At 28.7% G+C, this 13,985-nt stretch overlaps 1 protein-coding gene across 3 annotated transcripts in view; it reads right to left on the bottom strand.

The window, feature by feature from the left end:
• The window catches only part of LOC107442904 (uncharacterized), a 71,949-nt gene extending 58,355 nt beyond the window's left edge, over positions 1–13,594 (bottom strand). Inside the window, exons 1-3 of one of the 3 annotated variants that reach the window (XM_087166873.1) lie at positions 13,223–13,325; positions 9,987–10,071; positions 3,036–3,130 (exon numbers count right to left, since the gene is read on the bottom strand). In XM_087166873.1, coding sequence (XP_087022999.1) covers positions 3,036–3,112 — 77 coding nt within the window. In that variant the 5' untranslated portion in view covers positions 3,113–3,130; positions 9,987–10,071; positions 13,223–13,325. Of the gene's footprint in view, positions 1–3,035; positions 3,131–9,986; positions 10,072–13,222; positions 13,363–13,393 lie in introns of those variants that run through there. The other 2 variants (XM_087166870.1, XM_087166866.1) reach the window with 2 other exon arrangements.
• Between the last annotated feature and the right edge of the window lie 391 nt (positions 13,595–13,985).

Below are 13,985 nucleotides of genomic sequence, written 5' to 3'. Positions count from 1 at the left end.
GACTTCCTTAAACAACACATAAGTAAAAGTATTCTTAATATCTAAAACAGAGATTTTGCTTCACATGAAAAAAAAAGAAAAGATAAGATTAAACAAATATACGCATATATTTTAATTTAATCTAATAAAATTTTATGTTTTTAAGTAGAGCAATACCTCAGTTACCAGTATCTCAATAGAATATTACATTAATTTCACACAGTTTCCAATGCAATATTTTTTCTAAATTGCAATCAAATTTTAAAATATAATACCACAGGAATGGGCATTTTTGGTAATGGAAAAGGATTAACAAACTATGCCAGAAAAAATTTCACAAAAGTGTTATATCTTTAAGATAAAAATATTTTTCATGTTAAACATAAAAGTTTAAAAACTAAATCGTACTTTCTATATCATAGTTGTGACTTCACGAAAAAGTAGCCTTGATGCCAATACGTAATTTTTTTTAACAGAGTGTTTTGTACAAGGATGATTTTATGGTTGACTGACAAAAATTATTTTATGAGTATAATTTAAACCATAACCTGGAATAAGGTTGTAATTAGTTTCTAACTGAATCAAAAGATGGATTTCAAGCTAATCTTTAATTAATTACCATGCACTTAAATAAAATTCATTACATTTTTTTTTCCAAAAAAAAATAGGTACATTTAAAAAGCAAGAAAATACAGCAGAAGAATTTTTAATCATTTAAAATTTTTCATTTCGTTGGATGGTTTTAGGAAAGAATAACGAAACAATGTTTTACTATAATTGAGAAAGAATACTAAGAAAAATAAAGATAAGAGATTAAAAAAATTTGTTATTTAAATTAAGTGTTATATTACATAAGTTAAAATTTGCTAAGTCAAACACTTGTTGAAATTTGTTAAGAATGGCTCATATTATACAAACCAACATAAACAATTAAATAAATAATACAAAAGCACAATTTAAATGTTGACATTATTCAATAATGACTTAAAGAGGCCTCTTGCTTGTAGTTGAACTCAATTAAAAGGGTAATGAGTCGAAGGGTAAATGTTACATGATTCTTTTGATTTGCCTGCGATTCTATTCTATTTTTATATAAATAAAAGATCGCTATCTACACCACTCACTAAGTTTTTAAAACAGGTGACATACATGATAATCTTCCATTCAGAATAAGAAAAACACAATGGACATAATTCTCGAAATCATAGCTATTTTTTTTTCTGGAAAAACTGAATAAATACTAAACAATTGACATATACAGAATGATAAAAGTGTAATACATTTATTTGACTATTTTCAGTTTTATAATAGATTTGTTTTTCCAACTTTTTATCAAAAAAGTTTTTAACGTCTTCAAATTAGTTTTTGCCACTTTAAACAACAACAAAAAAGCAAATTTTTCAAATTATAAAAGCAGACAAATATATAGTTTTAAATTACCTATCAAAATTCACTTACCACACTACTTTATTAAAAAAATTTTAAGAAAAAAATCTGAATAAATACAAAAATTAATCAGTTGCCATTTCTCTCCCCTACCTAATAAGAGAGTGTTTTATTTCCCACTTATTTAATGGTTATGAGCTGCCAAATAATATTCTATGATCAAAAATTCAAAAAAAAAAAAAAAAAAAAAAAAAAAACATAAATAAAATTAAACATTTCACCAAAGAATCAAGAGGCAAAGGGTTCTTATTAAACACTATTAACATACTTAAAAACTTATTTTTAAAATATTTTTTGTTTAAATTTTTTTTTTATTATTTTAATATAAAAAATATTTTTTACTTTAATTTAAAGCTACTTTTTTTGTAAAGAAATTCTTAAATTTTGTAGTTCAAAATTTCCTAGAAATTTAAAGATTCTAAGACATATTACAATCGTCATATACAATTATGAACAGGGTTGGCAAGGTTTAGGACAGAATGGATTAATCCACGGTTTAAACCGTCCTGTCCAAAACCCCTTTGTCCAAAACTGTCTTAAACTGTCCAAAACCCTTTTATCAAATTATGTCACAATTTTATCTGAACAATATCTAAGAGGTAAAATAAACATAGAACTAATAACATATTGATAATTAAATATACTAGAGAATATTTGTTTTTAAAAGCATAATGTTTTATTAATATTGTTTGACTCTTCAATTTAAACAGAAGAAGATTAATCAGTAATCAAGTTCAATTGGTCCTCTCATTCAATAGTACATAACTGAAGTTGAACCTTGCCATACAGGTTAAGCTATTAGGGACTAAGTACTTGGTTTGTCATAAACAGGTTTATTTATCTATAGTACCTACTATTCAAGAATACTTTTATTTCATTCATGTTCAATTCTTTTAGCATAGTGGTGATACATCACCAGTGTCAGTAACTGAAACTGATGTTATGCCCTTCAAAACTGTTGATACATTTTTCAGTTATTTTGTATTTTCAATTTAAACTAATATATTTACATTTAAAAACAATTTTTTTTAAATAGATGTCTTTTTTATCATCCTGTGATGCAGAAATTATAAAATTTTTTAAAAATAAAAGGTTAATTTTTGAACAAATTTAGTATTTTTTTTTAAGAAAAATTATTATTTTTTAATATTGCCATATTTATCCTTATGCAAAAATATTATTTATCAGTATTAAAAGCATATTTATATTTAAAGAATTAGGTATTCACTTTTGTTGTTCAATGAGTTGTGGAGCTTCAAAAATTATAAACCTTTTCCTATTATATTATGTTATTTTCTTTTAATAAGCAAATTGCATAAAAAATATCAAATATTTATTGATACATGTAATTATTATGTGTACAATGGTTACACCTATAGAATTTTTACCTTTTACCAAAGTTCAAGGTTTTGGACACTTTAAGACAGTTTCGTACAGTTTTACCCAGTTTAGGACAGTTTTACCCAGTTTAAGACAGTTTTACCCAGTTTAAGACAGTAAAACCCAGTTTAAGACAGTAAAACCCATGTGTCCTGTCCAAAACCAGTTTAGGACGTCCAAAACCCCAACCCTGATTATGAAGAATATTAGAGGATTATGAAACATCATACTTAAAGACAGACTGATATATTTGAAGTCTATCCTTTTGCTTTTCATTCAACATACCAAGCTCTTCAGTCAAAGCCATCTTGTATCCCTAAACTATCTGCAAATAATAATCAACAACTTATATTACATATTAAAAACAAGCCATGTTTAATAATTTCTAGGTAAAATAAACATAACACGTTCAAGAAAGGTTGATAAAAATATTTGCTAAATGCACAGCATTATTCTCTACTTTTCTTTTAGAAAAATTTTAAATCATTTTATGACCACAACCTCCCTTCAGAAGTGTTAAAACTGAAAAGTTTACAATTATCCACACAATTACCAATTATTTGCACGATTTTTATTTTTTAGCAAAATCTCTTCATTTACTGGACAAACCAGTCTTCGTGGATTTTTTTAAAAAGCGTGTTCTGATTCGTTTTTGGCAATTTGTTTCCTCAAGATATGCTACACAAAATTATTACGAAATTCTTACTATTGCCCAAAATTACTTGCTTACTTATCTTCTTGCTTTCAAAGACATTCAGCATAGCTCACTATCTTATCCTGTCCTTCTTAACAAACTTGACCTGTTCCCATCTAGAAATCCTTAACACCTCGTTTAAACAAAGACGTCTCAAAGCAGTCTTCTGGAGAAACAAGACTGAAAAAAGGCTTGCCAAATTTACACCATTCTTGATATTAAAAATCCAACCTTCTTGCAAGGACGGGCAAATTATAACCATGTAATGCAATCAGGTGTTTGTTCCTCTAACTCATGGTCAAGTAAGCTTGGATCTTCCTCTAGTTCGTTTTCTTTCTGAGGTCTATGCGATCCAGAACATATGGGCAAATTAAATATTGATAACAGTATATTAAAAAATATTTCCCGAATGAGTAATCAATCAAAACTCAAGTTTGCTGGATGCAAGAATAAGTTAAAGAATGTTCTGCCTAATTGTATGGAATTCAGAGGTAGTCTCAGAGAGAATTTCCAGAACTTACAAAAAAATCAATGCAAGAGCTCTATGGTAAACTCAATAGACCTATTTAGTAGTAATATTTTTGAAACAAAAATGATGGTAACAGGAAAATGTCATTATAAATAATATTTATAAAAATATATAATGCAATTTTTATATAAAGTGAAATTATAAAACTATGAATTATGAAATTGTTCAGAAACATACATAAGCATAACATAGAGAGTTAGGAATTAGGTTTTTTTCTGTTAAAAGAAATGAGGAATTTAAATATATCCTTTTCTTGTAGTAACAAGGTTTTCAAATACAATAAATAGTTTTCAGTCAATCAAGTATGTAACTATCGACAATAATCATTCAATTTTATTTCTCAGATTAAAAATTTAATTCAAATTTAAAATAAGAAGTCTAATTGAAAATGTTGCAAGCATTAGTTTTTAATGGAAAACATTAATTTATAGCCTGCAGTAAAATTATTATGTGTGGTAACATTAATTTATAACCTGTACAAGTGTTTTTATTTAGATTAATTTACTTCAAATATTTAAGAAAACAACGCAGAGTTATCTTGCACGAAGCATGCATGTATTTGTTGTTTTGAATTACTGCTGACAACTTTTAGTTGACATTAATTGCTAAAGAGAACAACTTATACAAAATTAAGTTATTTTTCTTTTATAAATTGTTTATTATTATTAAAACCTTTTTTTTTTTTTTTGCAATTTAACAAAAACCTTTCAGTAACAGTGGTATAATTGTCACACTTAATTTCTTAAATAAGTACGATTTTAAATAAATAAGATTATTGAAGTAAAAAGCGTTTGCTATAATAATAATAAAAAAGGTCAAGTGGGGTGGGGATATATTAAAAAAACATCTATTTTTTCATTTTAAAATGAGATAATTTGTTTAATATTTTCAGAGACATTTACTGGGGCTGAAGCAATCATTTTTATTTCAGTTTTTAGAGACTGATAAAAAACTTAATGCTCACAAACTATCTGTTTATGATCAACTTATACAGTATGTATAACCCATATATTACCACACTTAAAAAAAAAAAAAATTTAAAGCAATTCTATAACATATTAATGAAGCATCAAGTGTAACATAACATTAAAAAAACTCACCAACACTTTAATGTTTCAATATTTACAAGCTGTCCTATATATAGGACAATGGTCTAATCCACTACTAAATGTTTTGCGGTCAAACCCCCTGGTTTACATGAAGTGGCATAAAACATTTGACGCAAAGTCCTGAATTACATTTTTGGCATACAATTTCAGGTTTATTGTACAGCTACAACTGCATTGTTTTGCATTTGGATTTCTTATTAACATATGATCAGTTTGTAATTTCAAATAGTCTGGGTTTCTTGAGGGTCCTGATCTGCCATAGCTTGGGTCTGGGTTGAACGCCTAAGCTTTTTCCTGCAATATTTTGAGGTGCACTTAATTCTAAGTAAGCTACTGTAATGTGTCACAAAATTCAAGGAGTTCTAGAGTTTGTTCAGGCACAAAAAGTTTGGAAGGTTTCTATGCTGCAACCAAGGATATCTCAAATGCATTCATGAATTAAGGCCAATATCATTTTTTCCTGTTATAGAAGAACAATATGATTCCATGACATTGTTAAACAAGTCTACCCTATTCTTATACTTATTATAGGAAACAACTCATGATGGTATGTCTACTTTCCACCCTTCATTCTTCTCTAAACCTTTCTGAAGCATCTCGTGTCTTCAAAATTTTTTATCAATGATAGTATTCAGTTATTATTCCAACGAACAGTTACAATTTCATTTCTTAAGTCAAACTTTCGATCGGACGATCCATCTTCCAGAACGTTTTAGATGATTTTAAAGGGCATTTTCCCATTCTAACCAGGGTTTGAAAAAACCCGGGGATTTTTGAAAAAACCCAACCCGCCTGGGTTTTATTGAAAAAACCCGGGGAAAATTGGGTTTTATTTGAAAAAACCCGGGGAAAATTGGGTTTTTTCATTTAGTGCTCATAAATTTTACTGTGAAAATATTTTTATTTATTAAATAGTATTGTATAAGTAAACACTAAAATTTCATCTGACTTTTACCTGTAATAAAATTAAACTGGAATAAATATTTAATGGTCGTCAATGTTTTTATAATATGATTAATAGAAAGTGAAATTAAAATTATGTATAATCAGGGGCGGATCTACTTAAGGGCTTTTTGGGCTGCAGCCCAGGGCCCCGTGGATACAAAGGGCCCCAGTCCCCACTGAAAACAATCGGTGATATTTTGAATTTAAAAAAATATCTAATATTTAAAAAAAAAACTATTATAAGGTTGGCAACCCTGAGATCAATCAACCCATGCACGTGCGCGTCTATCGAACGGAACGGGGAATTACCAGTCGCTTGTTTTTGGTCAGTGTATTTTTTCGCGTCTATTACGGGGGACTTCCCGCAGCACCGCTTAACGCCCGACGTAATTTTTTTTCCCGCACTTCTGTTCTCGTCTTCAAAGTGACAAACTTGTTTAGTTTACTAATAACTGTCTTGACTACCAGCAACCCTCTCATCCCACTGAAAACTATATTAGTGTTCATCAAAAGGACGGTAATATCGAGGCGGAAAGAAATTTAGAGAATATTAAGTTTGAGTTAGAGAAATATGTTGACGTGGACTTGTGGCCAGAATTGCTAAATAATGATTTTATTAATGACATACTCTCACATGAAATGACTGACTTTCAAAATAAATATCCAACATTTTCAAATAGGTATTTCATTAAGAAAATGAAAAATGGTCAGTCACTGGAAAGATCTTGGTTATGTTATTCAACCAGGGTTAGTACTATTTTTTGTTTGACTTGCAAACTTTTTTCTAAAATCCCTTCTCAATACAAAACCGGATTTTCTGATTGGAAACACATAGGAACTTGTTTAGAAAATCATGAAAATTCTAATGAACATAAGAAATCAATGTTAGTGTGGTTGACACGTGAAGGCAAAAAGTTAATTGTGTCATTAAAAGACTTCGTGAACAACATAAGGCACCAATCAGATCAGAAGCTAAAGGAATATGAAGAGAAATCTAAAACATTAAGTACTAGTGTGGGAATAGACTACAATGACAAAACAAGAGACGCATTACTCCAAAATTTTCAGATAAGTCTACAAATAAATTCCCAGTATACGGTGCAGAAAAATTTAAAAGAGGCACGCTAAACGTTGCGTTGGATAAGTTGATTATGGATTTAAATAAAAGGAGCCAAGTCTATGAGATGTATAGCAAGAAATTCAAATTTTTAATCGAATAGCAAGACAAAAATATGGAAAACATAGATCTGGAAAGTGCTGATTAATATTGCTGATTATTATCCAGATGACGTAGACGAGCATTTAGTGAATGAGTGCATTAAGTTAAAATCTTATTTACTTCAGTCTAAGCCAGAATTCTGACACCTCTTGCAGTGAAATTTTTATGCTAATTTATGAAGAGAAATTTGTTGATGTTTTCTACACTATCATTCTATGATGTTTCTATGCTACACTATCTTAAGGATTTTTTTAACTTTGCCAATCACTAGCTGTGAAGCTGAGCGCTCTTTCTCCAGGATGTCATATATAGAAAACAAATATAGGACAACAATGTCGAACCATCAACTAAATCATTTATCAGTTCTTTCCATAAATTGTGATTTAACGAAGGACTTATAATGTGATGAACAAATAAAGAAATTTGCAGCACAAAAATGCAGAAAGGTTGCTTTATAATTTATGTAACATAACTACACCTAACCTGTCAATTTCTTTTGCAATAATGTTGTACAGTTGCTGTTTGTATAGACAAATAAAAATAAATAAATAAAAAAAATTCATGAAATTATTTTATTGTCCTATTTTTTTCTATATACTTATCTACATCACTATAGAAAACAGTTTTTTTGACAAAATGGCTATTAGGGCCCCAAAGTAGTTTCAGCCCAGGGCCCCCCAAATTCACGATCCGCCCATGTGTATAATTATAAAGAGTATCAGTTACTTGTCCCTTTTTTCAAATATTTAGATAAATATATGCATTTTAACTTTATAGTTTCAAAAAACAAATTAATCTTAAAATTATAAAAAAGCATATATAAAAAGTTATAGCTCATTTTTTTAAAATCAGATAATAAAACTTTAAATTTGTTTATTGTTGTTTAATGTATCACTTAATAATTTTTTTTTTTGTTTGCTTTCAATATTTTTAAACATGATTAAAAGAAACAAAATAAATTGTATTCAAATGAAATCTTAAAAATATTTAAAAAATCTTAAAAGTAATATTTTAATTTTTAACTGTTTTTTAATTGTGATAAACTTTCTCCAAATAGTTAAAAATTGTCAGCAGATGTTAAGAGTTAACTTAAAAAAAAAAGGTCAATTTTTTCCTTTATTATTATTATCATACAACAGATTCAAAGTGTCTACATTTCTCTCTTAGATGGCAATACACTTTTACGAGTTTTGTAGCTTTATCTATTCCTAATCTATTTCGAAGTTTACTCTGCACCAAACCGAAAGTTGAAAAGTGTCTTTCGATAGAGACAGAGGATGCTGCTGCTGAGTGCAAAGAAAAAAGAATTGACAGAAATTTTGTGGAAGCTAGGAATTTTATTTATTTACTTATTTATTTATTTTTTTGCCATAATTTTCCACTATTTTTTGATGAAAACTGTTCAATAACAGTGTCAAGCATCATTGATTTTGGAAAGTATTCAGGATCAGAAATTTTGGATGCCATAACACGTGGCAAAAATTCTGGATGATGCTTAGAAAGACAGCTTTCTGCTAATTGGTCTTGTTCATCATTTAAAAATTTTCCCCTTGTTTCGGGATCCAGAATGCATATGCTGATAAATGATGTGGCTGAACAGCCTGATCTTTTAACAAAATGTTTATGGGATTCTAATTCATCACACGATAGTAAGTTAACTCATATTTCAACAGGTTCTGAAATTGAAATGTTTTCTGGTTGAAGCTTTTTTAAAGCTTCAGAAACAATTGATATCTGTTTTTCCCAATTGATAGTTTATTGGTAAAGCCCAACATTATTTAATTTTTTTGACATATAAAATTGTTCAAGAACAATCTCTTCATATTTATGGTAATTATTGGCAAAAGTTTTTACGCGCTCACAATATGAATTCCACCTAGTATCATTTGGTCATCAAGCAGTTTTTTTCATTTGCCCATCCATGTGCTTGATGCACATTTCTAAAATATTTGTTAACTTCAGCGATATGTCCAATGATAGTATTAGGAGATACTTCTTTTTGAACCAAATTTTAAAAAAAAAAACAATTTGTGAAAAAAACCACCAAGTGGGTTTTTTCAAAGTGGGCCCACTTGGGGAACCCTGGTTATATGTATTTTATATTAAGTTTAAATAACGCATTATCACTAATACATATTTGAATCTTCTTTATTTTTAAGTACATTACATTTCATAATTTTTTAACTCAAGAATTATAAAATATAAATGCAGTAATATAAAAGGAACAAGTTTATTAATCTTTTTGTTTTCACACACATTTATTTACTATATTTATTAAACATATGGATATTACCCATTATAAAATTATAATCTGTAAATAGTATTTATAATCAGTAAAAACTAAAATTTCATCTGACTTGAGTTAAATAAAAAACTGAAATAAATATTTAATGGTTTTACATGTTTCTATAATAAGATTAATAGAAAGTGAAATTAAAACTACGTTTAATTATAAAGAGTATCAGTTACTTGTCCCATTTGTTTTCAAATAATTTACCCTAGGAAAAGGATTTCATTTTTAGATAAATAATTTTAAAAAGTTTTAGCTTTTTTTTTTAAGCTAGAAAATAAAACTGTTTAAATTTCTTAATGTATCACTTGGTAAAAAAAAAAAAAAAAAATTGTTTCTTTTCAATTTTTTTTTAATATATTATATTATTATATTACCTGTATGTATTATATTACCTGTTTATTAATATATTACAGGTTTAGACCCGATCACGAAGTCCAATCCTGTCTTTTATGCAGTAGACATGAAATAATAATTCATCTGCAATATTACATTTTAATGTAATTAAAGTTAAATAATAAAAGGTTACATGAAATAAGAACATATCTCGCTGACGATCGCGAGTGAGAAAAAATATCAGATGAACAACATCTCGTGAACGAACTTGTTTATATCTAAAAAGAAACTACTGTTCACTTCAGTTCAAAGTTCGGAAGTAGAAATTGAAGTAGCAGTCTCAATCTCACAACTGCATCTGAGGATACTGCAATATAAAGCATGCAACTATAGTTGAAAAATTGATCTTTTCAGACTATATTATTTAAATTTTTATTTGATTTAATATCATTAAAATATTACTTTTTTGAAAAAACCCACTTGAAGTTTTCAATAGCACCTACTATAAAAATTACATGAATATTTGAGTTTCTTTTACTTTACTAATATTAAAAACTTAATCATATAAATCATGCAACTCTATTTGACAAATTTTTGCTGCACAATAAATTATATAAAAATAAATGTGAAACAATAAGTTTTAGTAAAAAAAAAAAATTTTTTTTTTTTTTTGAAAAAACCCACTTATTGTTCCAAGTGGGTTTTTTCAAGGTGGGCCCACCCAATAAAACCCGGGCGGGTTTTTTCAAAGTGGGCCCACTTGGCGAACCCTGATTCTAACCCCTCTAACAGTTTCTGTAGCAAAAAAGTTCTTACTTTGAAGGCTTACGAAAAAGGTCATAAGATGTGATAAAGTTATCAATATAAATTTTGTGCTTTGTTGGAGTATCAACTATTAAAAGCAAATTTTCAACTACCATTTGAGATAATGACTTTTTTCTCTCTTTATGTCAGACTCAATATCTTTCTTTGCTCCTTGATATGTTATTATATGAAAAGGATATTCATTGAAAGATGCGAGTATCCAGAGATTGAATCCAAACTTCACGGGCTTCCTTTCACATACATTTTGCAAATTGTTTTCCGAAATAACTATCCATCCTTTCATCGTTTTAAATGTTCTGAAAACACACCAAATTGCTGTATAGCTTCATTACAGAGATCATAAATTAGACGAACTGTGTAATAGTGATATGATGAATCAATAGCAGTGTTGTCATTGAAGTGCAACTACTTCTTGATATCAAAGTACCTCTTTCTCGACTGACAAGCATTGCTCCAACATCAGGAGCATTTTCCCAATACATTTATTCTCTAGGCAAACTGTGATAACTGCTAAAGAATATAATCCCAGAAATTGCTTAAATTCATCAACTTCTCAATGAAATTCTTGATTATTTTTTTGTCTACCATACTAGTTACTCTCGTCTACTGTTTATGCAACCATGTTTTTAGCCATCATTTCGAAATTTCTACAGGTGAATTTCTTGAAATCATATTCACTGTTCTTTGACAATGTTACCTCAGGAGCTAACGAAGATTTCGATTAGTCCATATTGGTGATGAAATATTTATTTCTTAAATAGTTTTTTTTCCTAATTACTTAAAAATTCCTGCAGTTTCTTCATGTGGTTTTTCATCAATTATTGCATGTCCATGTTCAATGCTAGTGCAGGCATCATCACTGCCTTCATCATCAGTGATTAAAGCTCTCGGTGGCAATATTAACATTTCAGGGTCACTATCAACAAACTTATTGCTCAATGACATAGAATAGTAAAGAGCCTCTTAAATTTTTATAAATCTGTGACTCATTTTTGACACTTTCTTGTCAAAATGGATACGCATTGAATGCAAAGCTCATCTCAAATTTCATTCACTTTCCTCCAAAAGATGGTGTCACCAAGTGACTAAGTTTTATGACCAATGAGGAGTAATTCTAAAAGCAAACTCTGGATTTTAGTTCAGAGAAACCAGGGTGTAATTGAGTTTCTCAGGTGGGTGCCTATAGTAGGGGGATTTTACCATTGTCCATTATATAGGACAACCTCTAAATCACTTGTAAAACCAGTTTAAATATACATTTTTTTATTCCTTTTACTCAAATGTAATATTAAAAGATTGGGGCGAATCCCAATCGTAGAATTTTTTGAACTATCCGCACAAAACTCTCTAGCACTAATATTTTTCTGCAAGATGCTGTTATTAATAACAAACATATATGTTAGTAATTCAAAATAACAAAAGCGCTGTGTTTACAAAAAAAAAAAAAAAAAAAAAAAAAAAAAAATAACTATATAATTTTTTTTCATTGAACATGTAATCATTTTTTAGTCTAATATTATGGATGATATTCTCACATTTTGTTGGGGGCGCACACATTATTGTCTTCTTTGCATTTTGTAAATAATCAACTATTGTAGTTGGCAGAACAGGTCATGATACGGAAGTATCTCCAATCAATACCCGCTGTAAAAATTCTACAAATTGTAGATGTCCTCTTTATAGGATGATGGTAAAATATGGGTTAAGCTGTTGATGAACTTTCTTCTATTATCATTAAAAACTGGATTATTTAATTTTAAATTAAAATTTTATTTTATTCAAACTAGTAAAGGGACATCTAAAAGAACAGATCTGCATAGAAATTTAAGAATAAATTTCAAAAATTCTATTTATTATTGTTGTTTTCTAAGGTGCAGTAAAGAGGATATATGGTTGGGCTTATTTTATAGGTGAATGATAAGAGGTATTTTTTTTTTATACTTCTGTGTTAGCTTAAGTACGTATTTTTAAATCCTTCTTTAAGAAAAAAGCTTGATTTTATACCGGGGAGATTTCCGTATCCTGATCTGTGGCAGAATGATCACCAAGTCTTGGCAATTTCCAGGCAGTGGCCTGCGAGAAACTTTAAAAAAAAACATCACATAAAGGGACAAACTCGTAAGGTATAAACTCGTAAAACTTAATAAAAATATATATACAGTCTAAAAAATCCGTGTAAAAATGGATTAAAAGATACGCGATTTTCAGGATTCACTTCATGCTTTAATAAATAAAAAAAAATAAGTGAACAAAAAAAGCGAGATACATTCATGTTTTAGATCATTGAGTTTTTTTCCTTATGAACAGATTAGAATAATGCTAAATTAAAACAAAATATTTTGTTCAGTGACATTTATAAATGACAACTTAACATTATAAGAAAATAAAGTATCAATGTAATTATAATGAACTTAATAGTACAATTTTAGTACAAATTAAGATTTTGTAAAATGTAGAGCGGATAACTCACCGCACTGCAATATTTTGTTAGATATTACATATTTCAAAATGTAAACAAAAATTTATAAAATAAATTCACGGGCAACACTCATCACAATAAAACACGCGGGAAATGACAAATACGAAACTAGATTCTTTTTTTTTTTTATACAAAAGAAAAAGTGAAAGGCACTACTCCTACCTCTTTTTATTAAATGTTGCTTATTTTGATTACGTCATGAAAAAAAAATTACTGGGGTGATTAAACGATGAAAAATCATTTGAAAAATATGCCACACGATATAAACACGAGCAGTACCATCCACCAAACGCTGTGAAAACGTGGAGGTAGCGGGTTCGAATTCCGCTGTCTGAATGTATCTTGTAATGTAGAACTCTTTTCCTATGGCAACACTTCACATGCTTTCCCCATTAGCGTGTGGAAAGTCATAGAGGAAGGAAGTACGTTAGTTTCTCTCTTGATTTTCATATAGATTAAAATCTTTTAACTTGAAAAATTATGGAACTGAAAACTACATTAAACATAGTTCTAAAGAAAAGTATCATGGAAATTTTAAAAAATATTTTTATTAAATAAAATGGAAAAGTATTAAGAAAGGGGAAAATATCGTAGTACATTCCTATACAACTGAAAAGAGGAGGAGAGGGAAGGGAGAAGGGCTAAAGGCATGAAACCGGTCTCTCCCCAGATGGCGTATTCGAGTGTTGCGATCGCGAATTGTGCTATCTGTCCTTTTTCTCAAAGGCTTATAAGCCTAAATTGAGCAAGCTGT

This window comes from Parasteatoda tepidariorum, chromosome 1 (assembly GCF_982258835.1).
Source record: "Parasteatoda tepidariorum strain Cologne lab strain chromosome 1, Ptep-v5.0, whole genome shotgun sequence".
Lineage (NCBI taxonomy): Eukaryota > Metazoa > Arthropoda > Arachnida > Araneae > Theridiidae > Parasteatoda > Parasteatoda tepidariorum.
Note: the sequence above shows the minus strand (reverse complement) of the source record. Positions and strands in the feature narration are given on the sequence as shown.